This window comes from Oxyura jamaicensis, chromosome Z, assembly GCF_011077185.1.
Source record: "Oxyura jamaicensis isolate SHBP4307 breed ruddy duck chromosome Z, BPBGC_Ojam_1.0, whole genome shotgun sequence".
In the NCBI taxonomy this organism is placed as follows: Eukaryota; Metazoa; Chordata; class Aves; order Anseriformes; family Anatidae; genus Oxyura; species Oxyura jamaicensis.
Genome location: NC_048926.1, coordinates 25,777,641 through 25,801,826, shown reverse-complemented (window position 1 = coordinate 25,801,826; position 24,186 = coordinate 25,777,641). Strand labels below are relative to the sequence as shown.

General features: G+C 41.0%; 1 protein-coding gene across 6 annotated transcripts in view; it reads left to right on the top strand.

Moving 5' to 3' along the window:
* The window catches only part of IQGAP2 (IQ motif containing GTPase activating protein 2), a 127,977-nt gene that overhangs the window by 18,739 nt on the left and 85,052 nt on the right, over nt 1-24,186 (top strand). For all 6 annotated transcript variants that reach the window (XM_035310050.1, XM_035310048.1, XM_035310051.1 and 3 more), the window contains exon 2: nt 3,919-4,018. In XM_035310050.1, coding sequence (XP_035165941.1) covers nt 3,919-4,018 — 100 coding nt within the window. The remainder of the gene's footprint in view (nt 1-3,918; nt 4,019-24,186) is intronic.

The window sequence follows — 24,186 nt, the reverse complement described above, 5'->3', positions numbered from 1 at the left end:
GAAAATTAGGTATGACAATTTAAACTCTAATGCTGCTAGCTCCATGCAGAGTTTTCTACTTATTCCTCCTTTGGTGTTTTTTCATAAAGAAATATCTGTAATGAGGGAACCCAGTAACTAAAGATTTTTTTTTTGTATTAACTGCTAGCTAATAGGGTGGCAACAATTCAAATGAGTCGAAATGGAGAGCTTTAAGGACTACACTATATATGTTGTCTATAAGTTCACTGTATGTGAACTTGTGATGTTCTTATCTGAATTCTAAACCCCAAATTCCCAAATTGATAAATTGAATTGTAAGATGTGATTTCAGATGCATTTTTTTTTCTGCATAGCCTTATGTAGTGGACATGTGCCTTTTTCTGTGGCATTTGGATGTTTTCAGCAGCAATGTTGAGTCTGTCCAGATAACGCTTGGTCATATCAGTGGGCTGGAGGTCTCCAGGTGGGCCCTAACCTTGCTCTTCTGCCCCCATAACATTATCATAGCATTCTCTTCCTTGGAGTTTAGCATTATCAAGAAGTTACTGACAGAGCAGAATGTATTTATTTCAAAATTCTTCCCCATCTTCTTGCTGGTATGTGCCCTGTTTGGAAAAGAGACTGAGCTTTCTGTCTTCAAACCAAGACGCTTGTCTAGAACTTTGTGTGGATGGATGTACCCAAAGGGTTTGTCTGGTAATGTGGAAGGCTATGTGCTTGAGTTTATAGCTGAAGACTGAAGTCTTTGCCAAAAAATGTTAAAGCAAACGAGACTTAGAGGACCCATGATCCTGAAAGTCTTCAAGTTAATTTCCTGTGCAGCTTAGTCCTGATGCCACCTCTATCCCACAGGTTGTCATTGCTCTTTCTAAAAGCATTTGCAACTGCTTATTTCATGTGATATCACTGTTGCTTTGAAGCTAGTATGTGCTGGAGGGGGAAAGTGTATAAGCAGCCTTATCAGAAGGCGGTGGGTGTTGCAAGAGACTCCTCCCAGCATAAGTACCATGGGTGTTGGTGTTCCCTGTGCTTTGCTTTTTCAGAGCATAGATATTTAGCACAGAAACAGACACTTTAGCACTGGCAGGAAAGAAGCCTAACCTGTGAATTGCTGATGTAGTATTTCTTTTAGAAAATATCTGTTTTTCACTTTTCAGTGTTTCTACATTCTCCACTCTTGTCATTTTCTCTCATTGTTGGAGGTTTCCATAAGCATAAGAACTACAACAATCCTATGATACCTGTCTGTACCTTCAACCACCCTCTGAGTCAGTCTTCACCAATAATTTTAATGAGGGATTTGATGTCAGCCAGGGCTGATTTGGTATGTCTGTGTTGAGGATAGGAGGGACCCATGGATGTATAGATCCAGGAACAGATTGTAAAGCATTAGTTATTCAGTTAAATTCCTAGAATGATGTTTATCAAATGGGTTGCATGGTTTTCCACTCCAGCTTTCAGATAAGTTGTCTTTCTTTTTTTTTTTTTTTTGCTTTTTTGATTGTCTGTGGCAAGTTGTCTTTGAAGGGCAAGAGTAAATGGTGAAAGCAGCCAATATTGGAGCTGAGAGGAGCAGGACATGGTAACAGCAAAGCTTTTCATGGGAGCTGTTATGGGGGACTAAGTTCAAGTTATATCAAGGCTGACAGGGCCACAGCATGTTAGGGTGGTTGGCTGGGCTCCTCTGATGGCACTTGTCATCATCCATGGGTTCATACCTCTGGGTGAGCAATGCTGCCTGAAAACTAGCCACAAAGCTCACTGCCTCAGGTAATGAAGTGGTGTATTAACCTTCAGAATGGTGCTCATTGATACATCACCCTTGTCTAAGGGAGCCACGACTCCTCCCCTGCAGGAGTGCCGTGCTGGGGTGTGGGATCAGCCTGTCTTGGGCATGCTGACAGATGTGGGCAGGAACAGCAGCAAATCAGCCTCCACAGCCAGTTTCCCATGCCGAGTGTTTTATGTCTTGAATCTCATGTTTGCCTCCATATTAATGTTTCAGTTCATAATGAGTGATGACCTGATTACAGTATCTGAGAGCTCATTTTAGAGTGAGTCATGTTTATTGGAGCTACCAGACTTAAAAGGGACTTGGAGCAAGACACGTATTTGTTTTATCAGTGCATGAAACTTCTGGGTAATTAGGAAGAGCCATCTTAAAAGCAAACGAAGATGATAGATATCAGTGCTTGTGGTGATTAAAACTGAAACTACAAAGCTCATAGTAGCTATATTATACGTTAACAAATGTGTGGCAGCATCAGCCCAAAACATGGGTGAGTAGTGTCACTTTTTTTGTCCTCAAGAAGGACATGTTCTGTGTACTAGTACTTGTCAACATGGGTCATTGGCATGCTGAAGCTACAGGATCTGTTTTGTGTGTGGTCTCCATTTGTAGAAGAATATCATTAAATTTAAATATCATTAGTGCATAATGAAGTGAAAGCGGTCTACTGTGAATCCATTTTCTCATGTACCTCAGATAGATGGGATCACTTCTCTTTTCTCAAGTTCAACCTTCAATATATGTATGTTCTTGTAAAACACTCTTGCTATGTTATGGTGTCTTTTACCCAAAGTGCTCATATCAGCTCAGGATGGTGTTTACCCACTAAATGAAGTTGCATCAGGGAAATGATGAAAATTACTCGTGGCCTGCATGATCTGTGTGGCAGTACAACTAATAGTAGCCAATAGTGCATTTGGGAAGGAGAGGGTCTGTTTTTTTATCAGTGATGTTTCTTGATGTTCTCAGCTTGTGGCCTGCTGCTGAAAGTGGCTGGCCCAGCCCTGTTTCCGTCCCCACCCTGTGTTCACTTGAGAGTGGCTGCAGATGTGTAGTGACTCAGATCAGAGATTTGATCCTCCTAGAAGTGAGTCTCTTCATAGCTCTTGTGTGTTTTTTTTTTTTTTTGTTTTTGTTTTGTTTTGTTTTCAGAAAGGTCAGCTCCTTGTTCTGCTTCATGGATGCAGCCATAGGATTGTCAACTCTGGCACAAACTGTTGGGAACATGTGGCTGAGAAATACAAGTGAGAGTAGGATAAACTGTTCTGGCAGTCACCAGCACAAATAGGGTGTTGTTTTGGTAACTGGTTTATAGTGAAGACACTCTTCAAAAGCCTCACATGCTGTGATTGAAGCTCATCCAGAAGTCACTAGTACTGTACTGCCCTGAAGATTCAATGCTGGAAACATCTTCTGTAAGGACTGAGGTTTTGTTTGCAGAGGACCTTTTACCTACAAAGAGGTTTTACCTACAAAGATCAGTCATGAGGCAGTTAATGATCAGGGATGCTTTCAGCTGGAGATGTGCAGAGAGTCGTGCTTAATAGGCTGGGGCAGTGCTTTTATGGGAGGTGGTGTGGTTCAGCAGTAAGTAGGGGTATGAATACCATATCTCCTTCATTTGATTACAGCCCTTATCACAGGGCCCATCGATGAGAGGCAGCCCAGTTTGCATGTTAACAGCTTGCTGAAGCTGCAGCTGGCTCTTAGGTTGCCCGTGAGACAACAAATGTCCTTGCATTGTCTCCATCTCTACTTCTGTGGCTGTGTTTAGCATGAGGCTGCTCCATCCAGTGCTCACTTCAAGCTTGTGTTTGGGAGTCTTTAAACTTCTCTGAGTAAGTGTAAGCTGAAACTGTTAGCTCCCAGCTGTAACGCACCTGTTTGAAATCTCCTTACCTCCAAACCAGGTGATGGGCAAAGTGTGATATGTGCTTGGTCTGAGCAAGTGGCACTTAAGGAATTCACACTGCAGAGAACAGCACCTTCTTGGTCATCTAAATACCTTGTGTGCTAAAAAAAGGTCTCTCTTGTGGAGGAGGGACGACTATGCTAATTTCTCTTCTGCACTATTTAGTTTAGGTTTTTAGTAAAACTACTCTAAATTGCCTTGACTCGTGTAATTTGATACGGGTTTCTCTTTGCAGCTATTGTGGATGATGAAAGGCTTTCAGCGGAGGAAATGGATGAGAGGAGGCGTCAGAACATTGCTTATGAGTATCTCTGCCACTTAGAAGAAGCAAAAAGGTAAGTAAATGAAAACACTCTTATAGCTGAGCTTTAAATACAGAAGTTCAGGCCTGCTGTGTTCTTGAGTGTTGTAATGCTTAAAATAACTTTTTTAACATTACTTCGATTAACTTAATGTTGGAATTGTAACACTTCAGTGTGAGAAACAAATGACCACTATGAAAAGCTTCCTTCAAAGAAAGGGTTAAATCAATAAAATCTCTTCAGACTCATTGTGGTGACCAGCATCAATGAAAGCAAAGGTTGGGTGTTAAAACCTAGGGCTGTGGTTTTGTGAGAAGCTGAGTCAAGCTGTGTGACTGACTGGGGAAATGCTTTTGCTCTTGGCCACGTGGTCCTACTCCCTTCTAGTTGCTCGTGCTTTTGTGGAGTGACTTGGGTTGCCAAGATGGCAGATAATCACCTGGGCTCTTACTGGGTTAATGATCCAAATCCACTCAGTGTTTCTGTGGTAGTGTATGGCAAGTGTGTACAGGGCAGTAAAGAGAACATACGATCTACTCTTTTAGCTCCTCTGACCCATTGGTCAAGACTCATCACTCCTCTCTTCAAGTGACAGTCTGTGATGAAGCACTGATTTTTGAAGGACACCAGGATTTTATTACTGTTATGCAATTGTGCCATCCTACCTACAATTCACACTCAAAACAGATTCAACAATAATCTTGTAACTATTAAGCAAGAAAACAAGGTGGAATATCCTTGTGCTTTTGAAGTAGCTTAAACTGCTGCTACTATCATTTGTAAAAACACTTCACACTCAGTGTCAGATCAGAACTTTTCAAAGATGCCTGTTGTGCTCCTTTGCTCCTGTATGGCTCTGTTAGTAACTATCCCACTTCTGATCTGCATCAACAAATAGATAGGGAACATTATTCCTCATCTTCAGTTGGGTGCCTTTCCTAGAAATTTCTGTATGCAAAAGGTAACTTGCATTTTGACAACTAGTAGTACAAGCTGTAAAACCTAGGAACCATCAGTGTGATGAGATATCACAGGAACCTTAGAAAGGAGCAACACAGGGTACATCAGTGAGGAATCAACTACAGAAGAATGCACTGGATTTTGTGTCCACACTGCTCCCCACCATCATTCTGGCACTGACAGTTACCTTTCTAGCAGTAATGGGGCAACTAGCTGCCATTTACCTTCTAGACGTGATCTAAAAGACAGGCTTTCTTATTTCAACTAGATATTCGTTCTGCTCTCCCACTTACTGTAGTAAGCATTGCCTTCTTTCTTTCTTCCTCTTTCCACTGCAGAGGGATTTCCTTGTTTGCATATTTAAGATGACAGTCCATTCCAGCAGCAGTATGACACTTGCCCTGCCCTGTGTACTGTTGCCTGCATCATGCAGTTGCAGGAGATTGCCCTGGTCAGCTGAGTCAGCTGGTTGTGCTGGCAGGAAATTTGAAGCTCTTTTGCTGAGTTAGTTTTCTAGTGGTTTAGTGAGCTGAATAGTCTGATCAAGGGGTCAGAGCAGAATCAGTGCTAGCAAAAAGAAGGGGATGGAGTGCAGCAGGGCTCCTCCTTGCATGCTGAGTGGAGGATCAGCTTAACCACCTCAGGAAACCTCACTCTTTAGTCAAGCTTTGATTTTACTTAGTGTACTCCTCCATTTTTTTGCAAGGCCGCAGCCTGCTGGCCTCTGGCAAGACAGGAATAATTAATCTACAGATCCAGCCTTTTCTATTACTATTATTACTTATTTATCTTCCTGATTTTTTTTCTCCCTCTTCACTTCCCAGGGCTATCACTTTGAACTCAAGTTCTGTAGTTTTCTTTGAAGCATCCCTTGACACTTCATGAGGAAATGTTTTACAATTACTGAATTAAATTAGCATCTTCTATGAGTAAACCACCTTCTCTTCTTTGTATTTATTTTCATAGGGAGTCATGCCACTAGTGGTTTTCCAGAGGAAACAACTTTAGTTCCACTAGCAGGTAACAGGGCTCACAGCAAACACTTAGTCAATAACTCCCAGGGCTGTCAAGTACCTGGAAGAATTTTGGGATCTCAGTTTTTGAAATTTACTCTAAGTTAATTGTCGATGCTACTGTGTATGGTGTATGAGTGCTGCAGCATAAGAGACCTTATGGTTCCTTGGCAAGGCATTGCTGAGGGGTAGAGTTGTCACAGGTTGAGCTAATGCAGCAGCACAATGCTGCTGGATGTCCTATTTGGGTGCCTTAGCGTGGTGGTGATTTGGCAGGAAATGTATTTTATGTTTTAAGCACAATATATTTTAAACAAGGCACGAGGGAGAACTGCTCCTGGTCAGTGGCTTGAATCTGCTTACAGCACAGAATCTGCTTACAGAACAAGGTGATAGCTGCCCAAGCAAGCAAGGAAGAGGGTAGGACTGCATGGAGAGAATAGGATGATGTAGGCTGTGGGGGTGTTCTGTCAGATGGACAGAAGAAAGGGTGAGAGAGGCTTTTCCCTTCACTGTAAACTTCTGGAATAATTCAGTTGCATCAGAAAACTTCCCCCTGAGAGGGGCTCCTGTTAATGTGAAAACACCACAGCAACATACACTGATGAAAACTTGCAGAAACAAGCAGAAATGGCTGTATCTCATAACTGTACAGCTTCTAGCCCTCCTTGATTGCAAAGTGAATAATGTGAGCTGGGGTGGTCAGGGACAGGCTGGGCAAAGGTGGTGCTAGGTGGGTATGTGGCAGAGATGGTCTGCCACTCGCCTGTTGGAACAGCAACAGAGGAAAATATCACATCTCTCACTGCTGTCATTGCACACAGTGCCATAGCTTCTCCAACAGCTGCAGCATTCTCCTTGTAACAACTGAGCCTGGATGAACCCCAAGGTGCTAAGAAGCAGCGGAGGTGCTAGGAAGCAGGAGAGCAGCCTTGGAGGGAGTAGCAAGGCTGTAATTCAAACTGGCAAAGCAGGACTGGTGTGCATTTGGGAGGCCTGGTTACAGGCTGTCTCATCAGTACAAGAGGGCTTTTGTGCTTTGGCTGCACTAGGTGTGAAGCTCCAGACAATGGGCCAGCATCTGCAGATCTCCTGGGCTGCACAGGGGTGCTGGTGGGACTGGCAGAGCAGGGAAGCAGGAGCTGGTGAAGGAGGCAGGACGGTGCCTTTGGCCCCAGGCTGTGAAAAAATAGCCCATAGCTGCAGGCATTGCCCTGCTGCATGTGCCCTCCTGGGTTATACTGGGAGTAGGAACTGCATCTTTAACATACCTGATCTAGACACTTGATGTCTGTTTAGTTGTACACTTTTTTTGACTCCTATAAAGCCTGAATGAAAGGAGAGGCATCTTACAGTATTCACGGTTCTATAGATAGCAGTGACAATAAATCAAATAAATTCCTAAAGCAAAGCAGTTTATTTCCATTTGGTTGGCAGCTGCTGAAACAGCTAAACAGCAGTGTGCAAACACAAGGGGCTTTGGTCCATATTGAAGATGAATAAATACTGAAATAACTAATAGCAGAAGACTGGGGTGAAGTGTGTTTTTATACACAATAGTAAGGCATGGTCTATGCTCTCTGGCAATATTTGTAATCAAAATATTGTTTTATAGCAACTCTGCATTTCAAAATGCCAAAGTTAATTAAAATGGTGAAGAATGTGTACTTTCAGCTGTTTTTTAGACCTCTGTTTGCACACTTACTTCCTGTAGTCCAGCTTTATTAAAAAACTTTCTGAGTTTAACATGAAAGGAGAATCCTGCAGCTAGTAGCTGTTTCTGAAAATAGTATTTTCTGTGCTAGGCATAGTATCTATTATATATATACAGTATTGGAAATTGTTCAATGTGTTTAAAAAACAGGCTTGTAATATCTGCAGAGATTTCTAATGTCTGAATAGGGTGTTACATTTGATACTGGAGAAAAAACATATTCTTAGATTGATGATCCTTTTCTGCCTAACAGCATCTGAGAGTTTTCTTGCTCATAAGACATTGGGTTTATAAACTTTCCTTAAAGGTAAGAGTAATTCCATGTTGGAAAAATTGAGAGTTCTTGGTATCCTTAACCTCCTAAGAAGAATAAAACTAAACACTTAGGAGTAGGGATTTCTTCCTTCAAGCAATGTAAATGTGTGCCTACAACAGAAGCTCACAACAGTTGCATGAATATATTTCAGTATCATCTGAGATTTTTTTCTTTTAAATGATGGACTTAAAGTAGGCAATAAGTAACAGCTGGACCACAGACCTTAATGCCTTATTGGATGAGGTTAATTGTAACAGATAATCTGTGGAAAGGAGGATCTTGTGGTAAGTTTTATCTCTGTGATGCCCAGAACATCAGATTCTATCTCAAGTTTGGCTTTTGCTGTTGCTTGTCTCTTTGCACTTGTGCAATTACCTCTCTGTGAATGATAACACAGATTTGAGGGTTTTCAAACTTTGATTAAAGCTTGGCAATAATGCAAATTGAATTTACAGTAAAACTGTTGTAGCTGGTTAGGGTTATAATCCTCCATAATTAAGGTGGCTCTATTTCTCTTGGTTTCTTGGAAATTATACCTTTTTGTGCTAGGCTTGAATTTGAACCAGAGGAAGCTTTATTCTACTAACCTCACCTCTATGCATGAAACTAGGCAGATTTTCATCATGTATCTACTGAAATTTCATAATCAGAACTGCCAAAATCTTTTATTTCTTTCTTTACTTTCTTACTAACTTGTTAAATAGGACAAGAACTTGTGTAGAACATTGAAATTAAAAGGCAATGAAGACAATGAAGGAAAACTAACCTGGGTATTTCTTTTGAGAAATTTGGAAGTGAAATCAGAAAAAAATGAGGATTATTTGATTTCCTGTTGTACAGTAAATCCACTTTAGATTTCAGAACCTGCTTCCTTCAACGTACTGGGTTTTATTAAATTGGTTTGCAATGGCTATTTGCAGTATTGGTCACTGATGAGATCACAGTTGGAAGCTGCTGTGTGAAAATGCACATGCAGTTTAATATGCTTAAAAGGTCAAGCCCTGCAGTGCTTAACTGGTTCAGTTAAAGCTAATAGTTTTGTGGTACCATAACACCACAGAAAGCTTTAGTTGCTCCAGTTGTAATGACTGAGGGGTCATGGGAGTTTGCTTTGGAGCCCACCCTGTTACTGGGGAGAACTGATACCCTGATAAGGCTTGGTACAACCACTGAACCTGCTAGGCTGCTTGCTTCCATTTCTCCATGTTTAGGCAGTGGTAACTGCAGCCATGGATGCAACACAACTCAAATACTTCATTTTATGTCCATTTCTTTCAGATTGCAGAAAATCTTTCAAGCTTTGTGCTTAAAGGTAAATGCATAATATTGTAATACAGGTGTACAACTAGCTGACTATAAGCAGAAAAGAAGATACTTACTGGTTGTCTGGTTTGTGTGAGTTTGTCCTAAAACCATTCTTGCAGTCGCAGTTGACTGGCAATTTTGTAGATTATGTACTTTGGATCATCTTCCCTGTCTCTCCCTTTTGTCTAATAAATCCTGCAAGTCTCAGCTCTGTAAAGGCCAAGTGTTTGAAATTAAGATGCTTCATGAGATGAAACTCTTGGATTAATCCTATTTGGCCACTTGAAATATTAGTCATATACTCAGTCTTCAGAGTTATTGATCAGCAAGTATACTTACTTCATGCCTTGATCCTCAAAGTTACTCATCTAGCAGACTGCAAGGTACTGAGTTGAACAGGTTTTTGTTCCAGATAGTTGTACAATTGTGCAGATATGCCAGAGTTTTCATATGCAAGTGTCAGTGGTATCAATCAGTCCAAGTAATTGCTTGGATAGCAATATTTGCATATGAAAAGTCTTACTATTAGGATCTGAAGGAGAGAAAAACCTTTGTGCCACCATGAGAGAGCTGTTTCTGTACAGGATGCATTGACCTGCTCATTGGGATGTTGAGGTAATTCCTGCACATATTATGGGTCACTGCTCCGTGTGTATAGATGCTGGATAATGCTGCTGAGTATTGATGGATGCGACCTTTGTTTTTTGGAGACTAAGCCATATGGCACTTAACCTATAACATGCTCTGAAGCTAATGGTACAGTCATTTCAGAGCCAGTTCTTTCTTGAAGTTTTCCACTTTTGTTTTAGGCAGTACCCTCAAGTAAAATGATTTTTTTTTTTAAACAGAAGAGTGACCAGTGTGGAATCTAGCTTTGTGTTCTAACACCCTCATATTGGTATATCCTAAGTCCAACTTCACCAGGAGAGCACACGGCACTTTAATTTCTCCTTCACTTTCCCCTTTGCAACTTGGATTATCTGCTGTGCAACTCAAAAGCAGGATTGCCTTTGTACTCTGCCGTGAGCCTAGCTCCCTGTCAGAACAAGCTAACGGCCTCATTCTGCACCTATTTAATATTAAGCATAACCTGAGGGGGCCTCATTAAGGAATGAATTGTAGCTGAGTCATCATGTCACTGTACACAGCATTGTGGAGTAGGGAAACAGGCTGCAAGGGGAGGATAGTGGGGTTCCTTGCATGTCACCAACCAAAATTTCCAAATCTGTTCTGTTGGCAATGGTAAAGGAAAGCCTGGGGCTGAATTGTGTATGGAGGAGTGTAGCTGTAGGTATTAGAGGCAGCAGATGGACTGAAGATTTGCATCTTTTTTCTTTATTTTTTTAAATGGGGGGGATTCATATGAGGTTCCTGTTGGGAAAAACCTGTGACAATAACTGTGTGCTGGAGGGGTGCTGTCTTATATTTTGCTTGGAGTTCGGGGAACTTTACTGTTGTTTTTAACCTTTGGGTGGTCCTTCTGCACTGTTTGAACTCTAAGTAAGACGGTGTATGCTATGCTGTTCCTCTGCTTTTGAAAGCAGACAAAGGTTTTGCTGGCTAACCTGTTAAAAATGGAACAAATCACAATATGGGTGCTGAGTGTACATGCTCTGTGCTAGTATCACTTGTTCTGGACTGTGGGCAGCAAGAGCTGCATGCTGCATTGCTGGTGTAGAAGACCTACAAGTAGTGCATGTTGCCTGGCATGTATGCCATCATGCCGCAACTTCAGTGCAACCTTAAAAGAGCTTTGTTAAAGGTTGTGTGTCTGTTTGCTTTGGACCAGAGAAGGAAATTACATGGGATGATGGATTTTTTTTTTTAACAGCTCCTGTGCAGGAGTGTGCTTTTTGTATGCTGAGATTCTCCTTACCCAGCTCTCTTCTGGAGAGCTGTTGATCTTTGGAAAAAGTGTTTGTTCATGTCCTTGCAGAAACTGTGGTGGGGAGATGTAAATGGCTCTTCATAGATCAGAAGAGATGAAGCAGCTGCTTGCAGCTTTGTGCAGCTGAGCAGCAATTTGACCTTTGTAGCACTTCTTTGAGTGGACTGTTGCTAGTGGTGAGGATCCCAAAGGCATGTGCTGGTGGAACCTCACTCTATTGGGAACAAGGAATTAAATGCTGGCAAGAAACCAGCTTCCTAGGAATATTTTGCTATTGCTTTGAAGATGCAAGAAATCCAGGTTCCCATGACTTGCCAGTGAAAGGTTTGGGTCTGGAGATCCTAAAATCAGTCCAGTAATTGTGGAGATTTTCAAAAGAACTGTGCTGCTGTATCTCCACTTCTGGATTGGAAAAATGACCAAAGGACTGGAAGGGATGGTGCTCACTGAATGTACAGGGGTGAGTTCACAGCTAGCTCTAGCCGCAGCTACTGCAGGCTAATGTGTTGTGGGATAAAGCAACTGTTGAGAGAGATAAGTCTGAGTTCCCTTAAAATCACTTCTGGGGTAAGTATACCAATCTGCTTACTGGAGAAGGAGCAACATGACTGTTCACATCTACTGCTTTAGGTGTGGAGTAATGCTAGAAGTGCTTTGGTAATTTTGCTCCACACAGCCAAGTGCGTGAAGTCTCAGTAGCTGCAGCTGATGCAAAACCAACATCATTTTCCATCACAGGTTGAACAGCCCTCCTCAGAGGGACTAAGTTGTGGACAGTAATGACTTGAAGTTTCTCCAACTAACACAGACTTAAAACCAAGTTGGTTGAGTTATGAGGGGTTATGAAGCTCTGGTGTCTGCTATTGCTCTCAGTGATTAATATGCTTTAAGATCAATTTCTATTCACATACATTCAAATTCAAGGATTTATTAAAATGTGGGGTATAGCAGTGTCCCAGAGTTGCTAAAATCACATAAGCACCTTTCAGGAGCAAAGATATTAGTGAGACCCCTTCCTAATGTGATGGAGGAACTGCCATTTGAAGCTCATAATGTGGTAGCCTCTCACAATTGCCTTTGCTGTTTTTGTTGATAGATGGAGATGGGCAATGTGCAGGCTCCTGTGTAGGACCAAGTAAAAACTTCAAGCTCTCTATCACACCACAGAGAAGGCTATCAAAACAGACCTTGATGCTTCACTGTTTACTTGTTTTCCAACTGCCTGCACTTCTTTCAGTTGCGTATGCACTTTCTGTAGTGTACAGCTGGGGAAGCTTCAAGGTAATCTCTGCTATCCTGCATTTAACACTGATGGGGAAAAGATTCTTTAAGTCAAGGCATTACTTGGAAAATGTAAATCTTTTATCTGTTCTCTTAGCCCTGTTCAGGAACTGGGATATTTTCTTGAATTAGTACAACTTAATTAAACTTACCCAGCTGCGTGTGTGAAGGAATGTTTTCTTTAGAGTCCGAACAAAAAATATTGCTTGCCAAGGCTCTTGTTTTGCAGTTCCAGATCACTTGATGTGGTCAGATGATTTCTTAGAGATCGGTGCAAGTGTAGCTGAGAAAATAGCCCAAGGAGGTACCAGTTTCTATTCATTGAAAGAGGAAACGGTGGACCAAAATCCTTGCTGTAATTCCCCACAGCCTATATGTCCAAAATTATTTTTGTGCTAGACACATGATAAAGAAGGGAGAAAGCAGTTGTCTTTGCAGCAGCATCAGCACATACCGCTTGATGTGTTGCACTGTCTCTACTGCACACTTGCGTTCTTGATTAGTAAGGCCTGAAATTGGTTTCAGAAGTAGACAGAACTGAGGGAGTTCTGAGTCTGACAAATTTGAACCTGGCTGAGGGGCTGTGAATGAATGGGACTGCTCTCAAGTTTGACATTCCAGGAAGGATTTCACGTAGCTTCCAGTAGCTGTATATGCTAGGCAGGTCTGGGCTCAGAAGCTGAAACCTCTACTAGTAGCAAGTGTAGTAACATCACTCTCCTGAAGGGGAGAATCTTGGGGCTTTTCATTTTTGAGCTGAGAAGTGTTGACAAATGAGTTGTTACTGTAGCAATGAATACAGATTTATTCTGGCAGGCTAATGGTTACCTACGTGCATAACTTTCCAGCTACACAGAGGACAAATAGCTAGGCTGTGCTGGGATGAGAACTCATAAATTTGTGATTGTCAAGATGTGCCATAAAGGCTTGAGTTGCAGAAGTATTCAACTCTTTTTATGACAGTGGAGGTGAGAGCCTGGACTTTGATCCTGGTTCTTACTGTTCCCACCTGGATTGCTATGGGTTTTGTTTATTGGTGGTGCCTGCCCCTAGAGGGAAGTTACAAATCTAGTCTGACAGCTTGAGCGCTTCTGCCATCTCAACTTTCTAATTCTGCTATTTCTAAAACTTGATTGCAATCATAGTAGATAGCAGCATTATAATGCTACATGCCTTAAATAAAGGTATAAAAGGAAATCTGTGGTAAATGAAATTGCCTTAAAAAGGGTGCTTGTCATTACCTCTAGTATTCTGCTCCCTAGCCATTTGCCTGTCATAGTGGCAAAGGCAGAATTTGTGCATGAAGATGGTAATAGCTGTGGCAGTGCCTGCAGCCAGGCAGCCTCGCTGCACAAAAACCACCCTGGTATGGCACAGGTATGCTCAGGGCATTGATGCGTTTGCTTCTCAATGGAGAAGCAAACACCCAGCCTTTCCCACCCACAGGACTCATTACTGGTCATATGGAAAGTGTCAGGGCATCAAAGATATCCTACATCACCACCTATGGCAGGAGCACCTTTAAAGCCTGTCTGTCAAACTTCTCTAGGATAAGTAAATAGCAAGATTTACATAAAAGGTCTACACGTTTTGCCAAGCCTCTCTTACTCTGTTAAAGAAACAGAGCACTGAAATAAATTGGAACCCGTGAACATTACAAGCTGGGATAGCTCCCTGTCCTGACAGCTTCCCAACTGCAGATTGCATCACCATGCTTGTCATGGCCAAAGGAAAGCACAGGACATTTAACTCAAATGCATCTGCCTTTACGTGATGTACAGACTTGGTCATGTGGGATTTGCTTTGCAGGGTGTTTGGGGGAGTGCTAGCTCTTGGTCTCAGCTGTACTCTCCTTGGGTTGGAGTTCAAGGGGATTCGTGACTGAAGCTGGGTTTTAGGACTTCCCTGTTCTGTAGATGTTCACCAGAAAACAGGAAGAATCAACTTGATACACCCACTAACAGAATTATGCTTTTTTTGGCTACTTTCTAAAGCAGAAATCAAACTCGCTGCATTATGTTGAACATGAAGTGTTGGGATTGGGTAAAATATTTTTTTATTAAGTATTGATAGCTCTGAAAGAGCTGTTTGCATTTTTTTAGCTTTTTGAATAATGTGTTTTTACAGTATTTTCTTTCTTTTCCTCTCCAAGACTTGATAAATGTTAAAGTAAATCATTGAACAGTATTAGTGTATTTCTGTGTTCAGTTCATGTAGCTGGCAGGTCCTTCTTAGTATTCCTGCTGCTTTCTGTCCCCAGACAGCGACCTTGATCTGCTGCTGCTAAATAAATATACTTCTGTTGTGATTCCAATATCAACATTTTCTCCACTTCCTCAGGGTCAAAGTAGTATCACATGATGGTTACTAACATGTATTGCTTTACCTAATGAGAATAGGAAAGATTGTACTTTAAAATAAGAATTTTGTTCCAGGAGGTGTTATTTACACCTGGGCTTATGCACATTTATGATATGAAGAAGAAACAGGGAGTACAGAGTTTCTGGTTATTTTCTAGCATCCTGTGTCCCTTTTCGAAACGGTTTAATAGTCAGGGGATTATCACTAAGTAAGGTGTGGTCTGCTTGAGTTTTCAGTGCCTGAAAGTAGTAGGAACCAACTCATTTGCAGTGGTTAGTGGCTGAGATTACAACAGTATTTTGAATGTCAACAGGAATTGTTTTGCTTCTTAGGAAAACTTGTTAAAAAACACTTTTTTTAGACCTTAGCAGAGATGTCTTAAAGGGGAAAGAAAAAAGATTGAACATGTTCATTCCCATACAAAAAAACTAGCAAAATAAGGGTAACTGGAAGATTTAACAAGACAATAACATAAGATCCCCAAGAAGAGGCAATAGACAACAGCTGCTGAATTAAGCCTCCTCTGAAATCTGGGAAGGGCTGCTGAAGCACTGTGTACTCACAGAGGTCACCAGAACTGTTATTTGTATTTATTCTGCTTTCTAAAACCAAAGCCAAAATTCGTATGCTAGCAGAAGATTATTTGATCAAATTTTTGTTTGAAGTCTCCTTTAGTGCAGAAACACTTGGATCAGTCCATTTCTAAATAAAGACTTTTCCTTTCTTATGATTTGTCATTAGATTTCGAAATATATGGTTGAACTCTGCTGTTGCTTCACTGACTTCCTAAAAAATGTAGATACCTAAATTGCAGTACAGAATTTTCATTAATTCTGTAGTTTCAGGCAAGTTCAAAGATGAAAAAAAAAAAACTGTCCAGTATTTCTGACCAACATCCATGTGTTGCAAAAGAAACCACTTTCTCAAGGCAGAGTTCACAAGGTTCTCTGGTTATTCTGTTTCTATGCTGCCTGTGAACTGGGTGTGCTGGAGGAATCATATGTGAAGATCCTGCGTAGCTGGTACTTTGGTAACATGATTAGATTAATAATTAATGCTGAGTGTGCTGTGTAGCCTCTCATATAACACAGGATATGAACAATTAAGTGGCTGCTATTAAAAATTTGCATGCCTGCATCATAAAAGAGTTTTACGGTTCAGCAGCAAGAAAAAGTGCAGCAAGGAAATGTGTAGAACATGTGTTGTTTTGATCTGAGTCTATATTTTCTCTTGCTTACTGGAAAGGCCAGGAGCAGGTGTAAGAGAAAATGCGAGGACTATTTAGGAGTTTTCAAGGAAGAGCAAATTCATTTTGGCATTTCTGCTTTGTTCTGGTTGCCATGCAATCGATGCATATAGAACTGGTATGAAGATGGATCTCTTGTCTACCAGGAGACCAAGAGCAGTGCGTTAAAGTAGCCCCCTCTTTTCTAACTGGGAGAGCAACAGGATAAGGTTAGGCATTGGAACGGGTTGCCCAGGGAGGTGGTGGAGTCACCGTCCCTGGCGGTGTTTAAGGAAAGGTTAGACCTGGTGCTTAGGGACATGGTTTAGTGGGTGACTTGGGGGTAGGGTGATGGTTGGACCGTATGATCTTGGAGGTCTTGTCTAACCTTAATGATTCTATGATTCTGTAATTCTTTTTTAAGCTAAAAGCTATGACAGCTTTTCTTGCTTTTGGTGGGCAAGAAAATTTCAGATCTTTGAATTAAAAAAAATCTCTTGGCTGATGCTCTTTGTACTAACTTTTAAGATATTGAAGGAATGACTTCCCTTTATTGACTTTAGGCCACCAAAGATACCACTTCTCAGTTTCGTTTTAAGAGGTGGGTGAACAAAGTTTCTGACCTTTTTCTGCTGGTCACTTCTTTTTTTTTTTGGCATATCTTTTTTTTTTTTTTCAATTCTGTCTTCAGAAAACTGCCTTCAGCAGGGTAGGAAACAGCAACCGAGCACATGGAATGAGTCACATTGCACAAGGTAGCTTATTGTGTTGTTTCTCGGATAACCTTTAATTTATGGGTTTCTTCTCCCAGCAAATGGATGAGCTAATGTTGAAATGTGTGAATGCTCTGTTGCCAGCAACTTTGAGCAGCACTCCCAGCTGGGCAGGGAGGGCTTTCAGCAGTGGGTGAGATGAGATGTGCAGGCAGTGGTCCCCAGCCGAATGGGCTGAGCAGAGGGGTCCTCACCTCCAAGGGTATGTGGTGGGTGGGGACTGTCTCTGAATGATTTTAAATGGCTTTAGTAGTTCAAAGCCATGTAGTCCTGCCCTTGCTTTGCCAGGGAAACTTGCAGTAGTGAGATGGAGCAGTGACTGGTGGGACTGGGGCTAGTTTTCTTCTGCAGTTATAGCAGAACTGTACCTGTGCATGGGGTGGGAGCTGTACCCAGGGCTTTCGTCCTGTTGCAGAAGAGGAACACCCATTCTTAAGATGGGCTGAGTAAGGATTTCGGGCAGGGATGCATAAATTCATTAGCGGAACAAGCTGTCCACATATTCAGCATGAGGTATTTGGAGTTTTGAGTGCCACTGTTGAAATAACCATGTGTTGTGTGTAAAATGGCTGTCACCTTCAAGTGAATCCTTTCACAAGGCTAGCAGCTATTGCATATGTCTGTCTGGGGAGCATACAAGAGAAAGAAGAAAACTGCTTTGTTTAGAAATAGAACTTTGGTAATGCCTGATAAAGCACTTTCTAAAATAACAGTTGTTAGAGCTTTTGCACAATACAGCTTTTATCCACGTCTGACATTTAAACATTGAAATACTATTGAGTCAGTGTTGCAGAATGTTTTTGTGATGACCATATTACTCTGAGGAGTCTGATCAAGGAGCCAAAAAGCTGAATAACCGCAGGCATTTTTTTCTCCTGCTGCATCATCTGCTGGAAAAATTTCTCTCAAGGCACATATTCAGAAACTGTGATGAAGTATCCTGACATAGTATGTCCTGGAAAGTGGCTTAATGAATTTAAAGTGCAATTCTGACTTGAATAGAGGTCATGTATTAAAAGTCAAAAGTGCTTGAGCTGGTGATAAAAATGAGCCTTTGTTTCACTGCTGTTAGCTATGCTGGCTTAGTGCTCTGTGTGAACTGTAATGGATTTTCTTAGAGGTAAGACTCCTCACTAGAGTTTACTAAATTATTGTGATGTAAAACTGTTGAGAACAATTAAAGACTTGTGACTTGATCTGCAAGTAATAGGTGAATTAGCTGGAGCCTTGTGGTGGATTTTCAAGGTTGGAGACTGGAAGAAGTGTTTTGAATTATAAACTTGGCATACCTGCTCAGGAGCTGAAGATGGATCCTTGCCACTTCTGAGTGCAGCTGTACAAGAACCACTTAGTGGGTGCTTTGTATTGAATCTGACTGGTTTGTCCACCCTAGGAAAGTGCCAGGGGGCATGAGAGGGGACTGATAGATTTGTTCCATTTGACTTGCTTATGTATACAGTAGGCTTGACAGTTTTCCATGATGTGAATGGTAAAGAAACATGCATCCGTGTCTCTAAGGATCTCATTAACAGCCTTTCTAGTAAAGATTAAAAATAATAATAGTGATCTCTTAGGCTCAGCCATTCATTTGCTCGTTCATCTCTGTGCCTGCACTGTTAAAGACAGCAGCATCTCCATTCTTCTGAAGGAGAGAAATCACAGCTAGCAAAACTTTACATCTTTACTAATCTTTTTAAAGATTGAAAGACATCTAATTCTTTAAAAATCTGAGCACTGAAAGGGCTAATGTACTTTCAAGAGCATACTTGGTGCTAGGTGCTAAAATATTTCATGGTCTTCTCTGCCACTTTTTTTCTTCTACTCCTGTTAGGTCTGTGCAGTTAAAAAAAAAAAAAAAAAAAAAAACATTTCAGTAAAATGGCATCAGACCTGAACACAGACATCTGATTCTACAATCTAAATCAGGAGAGAGAAAGGTTCAAACTTTGACACAGCTACTGCATTGCTTAATTCTGCCTTTTTTTTTTTCTTTTTAAAAAATACTTAACAAAATAGGGTATCTGGAACACAGTATCTGGCAGTGGTTGTGCAGCCTTGTGAACTCTGAGTGACCTATCTGAATAGATTAGGGATGAATACAGTGAATATCCTGTCTCAGTATCTATAAAAAACATTGCACAGTAAGTATGGCGTTGCTGTAATGCACATGGCTTTCTGCTGTGCAGGCAGAGAATGAAAACTTTTGAACACCGTGCAGTGCAGATGGTTAGCTGCTGTCACTGAGTGTCAAATTATAAGATTTGGAGAAGGAAATAGCAATGGTTAGGATAGATGTGCATTGGTAAAAGGAATAGCTGGAAGATGTTCAGATGTTCCCTCTGATGGTATTGCATCTGAATGGTTGAATCAACCATTGCTGAAGGAGGGAAGAGAAAGATAAGTGCTGTGTTCTGGGTTTAAGACTTGTTCAGGTGGGAAGCACTGGCATCTTTGTACCATCATCTGGCTCTGAGGGCTGAGGACAGCATAGCTTCAGTGAGTCAGAGGCTAGAGTTCACTGGACATTGCTGACCAAACCTGTTCCTTACTTTGAAGCAAATTTCCTGCTGTTTATCTGCTTTAGCTGATTTTCCCAAGACATACTCTGAACCTGACAGTCATGGACTGTCTTTACATCAGAAACTAGACCAGGATGTCAGATAAACTGGTGTGAGTGAGAAGGAAAGGAAATGGATGAAGAGCAGTGGCCTGAGCGTGGGAATCCATGAGTGCATGAGGTAGGGATGGCTGGAGCAGAGGACCAGCTATAGACAATTCTGCAAACCTCTCCCAAGAGGTTTGTCCCAACAAGATCACTATCAAGTAGCCCAAGAAGCCACAAACACAGAGAAGGAGGGGTTGGAGACCTGAGAAATGCTTTTTGGGTGAGGAGAGGAGCTGCATTAGAAGATGAATGGAGATATTCTTCCTTTCTTTCCTTAAAAGAAAGGGAATGAAGGCATAGACAAGAATGTAAGGCTGTCCTACTGAGTGAGCAGAAAGGGCTGGTGTTCACTGTGGTGGGAATTGCCATCTTTCCACACCTAGTCCGACTGGAGGTGCTGCAACAGGGATGGATGAAAGCAGGCAGTAATGTGGTAAGAAACAAGACAATAGCCTGTAGAATCATCACCTGGAGGAGGATTGCCTGATGGTGGGCTTTCTGTGGCACTCAGTGCACAGTCTTACTGGGACCTTCTGATTAGCTGCTGGGGAAAATATATTGTTTGTAATGCTATGAACAGTGATGTAGCAGGTAGCAGTCTTGGTTTAAAAAAAAATGATTTTTTTTGAAATTCTGAATTGGTGCAGTCTAAACATTAGTCCTTCAGAACAAGTGCTAATGAGTGCTCACTTCTGTAGAGATAAGGTCTTTGTTCTGCTGTATCCAAATGTTGAGCTGTAAACTTTGTCTACTTATGCTGTAAACAATGATTTGCATCTAATCATGAATTGCTAAAGCATCCTGTTCCTTGCTTTTTAACTTAGAAGCACTTTAACTATCAACATATTTATGCTAGCTACGTAGTTGTTATGGCATAATAGCTATGTACTCATCAGGGACTTAGCAGATCTTGTTCCCTTCTTTGTAGCTGATCCTTTGCAGTGTGTCTTTAGCTTGTGCCTCTTCTGTGGAATGAGACCTGTTAGCCACTGACCCTTAGAAACAGCTTCTGAACACATCAGATTAAACAGTTTCCATAACCAACATATCTGACAATCAAATGATCATTTGCTTTAGTAATTTTGACAATTAAATACATGGTGTCCATATACTTAAAAACACCACCAGAAAACATTTTCATTGTTTTGAAGATTTGCGTTATGCTTACAGTCAAGGGTATAATAGCCAAGACACTTAAAGCAAACAAAGCATTTACCAAAAGAGCCCTGAGACTTCTACAGTTCATAGAAGCACAGTTAAAAAGACATCAGGCAAAGTAAGTTTGGGAATGGGGAAAAAAGACAAATGTAAGTTATCATTAACACCGAAAGATTTTATTCTTTGGATGAATGGTGTCTGCTTGGCCATAATTTTTGTTTTGTACTGGTGAAGTCTATGACCATGAATTGTCTAAAAAGAAAAACTGGCTAGACAAAACCTCATGTGATGTATTCCCTGGGTCAGTCGTTCAGGATCACTCACTGCCTCCTGCTTAACTTTGAATCTGTTCTTGGCTTGCTCTTTGTCATCTCTGAGAAATGAATTTGAAACTTTAGGTTCCAATTCTTGTCCTGTGATTTTTGTCTTCCCTTATTTTGACTTTGTACTGGGAGGAAAACTTAAGCATTTGGCTTACTGCAGATGTATCTTGTGCAAACTCAAGCAATATTTTCTGAGTAAAACATAGGAAGTCTTTTGCCTACTTTCTGATTATAGCAGTTATTCTTAACACTGAGAAGTAGAAATATAATTTGTGCAAGAAAACTGAGCATTTTATGTTCTTTCTTAGAATTGTTTCTATTCTTCTATGTTTCCACTTTTTAGAAAATCCTAAAATACAAGAGCTTTGTTTCTCACTTGCCATCTGCTGATGCAGTTTTATGAGCCTGTAAACAAAGTGTTGCCTGCTCTATCTCTACTTATAACACTTTTCCTAGTTGCTCTCTTTCCTACGTGCCTCAAATTGGTATGCCCAATCTGAAGAAAGCTGGAAATTCTTGACTATTTGGGTAGTCTAAGCAATATTTTAAAAGATACTAGCCATCAGCAAGCAAAAATTGAGATGTGATCAGGTAAATGTCCTTTTAAATACACTTCATAATTTTGTCCCAGGGATGAAAGGGAAAGGAGGGAAGTAGGGGTAAATCTTGGACTTTTCAAAAGGTCTTGTTCTCAAATCTAGGTGGAGTCTAACTAGCATCTATCTTTTTGTGAGGGTGGGCTTCGGGGCAGGTACATGAAGTTTTGTAACTGCTCTTCTGCCTCATCTGTGGTTTTAAAAATAGGTCTTATTCTGGTTCCCCTCCTGCTATTCTGTTACAGCCAAACTCTGTTCTTACCACTGTTGCATCTTTTCCAGCATTTGTTTATGAGAGGGTTAAGAGGCTAGCTGTCAGCGTACAAATGACAATGAGCCTTTACCCTGTACTGGTGTACTTTGCTTTGCCTGGAACAGGCATGGGTCTGGGGCCTCTTTGTGCACTGAACAACAGGAGCAAAAGCAATCAGAATCAATCTAGTCCCCCTCATTTTGTAAATTATAATAAAAATTCTGCAGCAGTTTTGCATGTTCAGAAATTTGGTGGGTGATGCTTATAACTTATGTTTTCTTCATATTGTAAGCTTTTTGCAGTAATGAAAAACAGTAACTATATATTTTAATGAGGTCTTAAATTCTAGGCAAGTTCATTCCCCCAGGTCAAACTTCTAGTTTGCAAGGGATGGAGCTTTGCCAATACACCATGCTTGAAAGGAATCATTGTGCAATATTTGTCCTTTAAAGCCATCTTGCCCCATAACTGCATGCTATCAGGAGGAGAATACTGCTTTTTCACTTGGGAACAAGCATTATGATATGAAAAACTGATCTGCATCTGTTGATTCTCACTGCCCAGTTTGATGTTCAGATGGGATCTTAGTAGGTGCAAAATTTGTCATATAAGCCATCTAGACACTCAGTTCATCACTCTCTCAGCCTTACACCTTGGTGTAATCCTTTTTTTGCATGAGGCTTTTTTCATGCAAATCACCCTTGGTACAGGCTGAGTCTCCCAGGAATGAATAGCTTTCGTTCTCTTTCAGAGTTGTACTGCAGCAGTTCTGATGTAAGCTGCGAGAGACTTTTTTTTTTTTCCTCCCAGCTCCCCGATGGGAACTGCAGCACCAGGTCTCAAAACTGTTGCTATGGCACAATTGCACCCGGGGGTGCTGTGCTCCTTGCTGCTGATGCTGGTTATCCCTGGAAAAGAGAATCCATTTGGCTTTAGTACAGTTGTTCATTGTTTTGTGCAGAGCACATACTGTTGCTGCTGTGGCAGCAAGATATTCTGGCAAGAAAAAAAAATGAAGGTGTACACCATATGTAGGCTTCCTTGTACCAGAGATGCATGCTAGGCTAACTTCTGTTTGCATAACTCCTTTCCCCAGTTCCTGCTGTGGGCAGCTTTCTGTGAGGAAGGGTAAAACAAATCTGTTGCTAGTTACCTGGAGTTTATTTTTAGCTATGAAGTTATCCTGAAATGCAAATCCAGAGTCAAACTACACTTGCTTTATGCTCTCTGCAATATTCCAGGTATTCCAGGGGTTCTGTTATATATTTATATACATACATACATATATATATGTCTTGTGGATTATTAGTACCTGTGACATCTTTTGGTCCTGCTGTGGAGACTAAAAAGGTGGTTTTATTGACAACTGATTTTTCCAATTGCTGCACTTTAACATTGAACCAGAAGTATCTGGTGTTTCTTCTAAAGCTTTTCTCTGATCCTTAAAGGGTGATTAGATGGCAGCCAGATGTTAGTCATTGTTAATCTTCATCCCACAAGTTCCAGACAATAAAACGATTGCCTTTTGTCCTTGAATTTGGAAGCTATTGCAATTCACTTGGTATTTCTGTTTAGCGTTTGATGTAGGAGCAGTGAGCAGTGTGATACAGACAGCGTGATGCGCACGGTGAAGAACACAGTGCTGGATGTGGCTTTTGTTGCATCCAGAAATCAAATTAATATTTACTGTTTCTAGATTGTGGTCCTATCTGAATCTTCCCATGAGTGCATATGTGCTCAACTGCACATACCCATCACTGCCTTGCTAGTAAGACATTGCTACAGTTAAGAAGGCAGAGTTTAAATAAATCCCAATGTTTGTGGCCTGGCTATTCTTACCATGAGTGTTAGATAATAAAGGGAGATATTTGGCTTCCCTTTCTCAGAACTTTGGTACCATAGAGATCAGTGCTTGAATGACAGGGCTGAATCAAAGGCTGGTTACAGTTAAGTGGAAAAGTAATAATGAAACTTTATGGGCATAGCTTTCTGTTGGACTTTAGGATTCCTGCCTAGATACTAATGACATGTTTGAGGTTACTGCTGCTTCCATCAGGTTACTTCTGGAGATCTTGAGGCATGCTGGCAATTGTAATAGCAAGTTCTAGATCAAAATGGGTTAGACTTGGTTGCTTTAGTTTAGTTGAGTAACCACACTTGGTTAGAGACAGTTGCCAAGCCCCTTTCCGTCCAAGATTCATTTCCTCTGATGAAACGGATATGTCAGAGAAGCCCTCTGTGCAAGCTCTATTGAGCAGATGAAAATATCAGGAAGGGGATGTTTGGGGCTTTGATAGGAAGTAAAATACATTCTTTTCTACATGCCTACAAATGGCTACAAAGCATTATCTTTGGGGTCTAACAAAAATA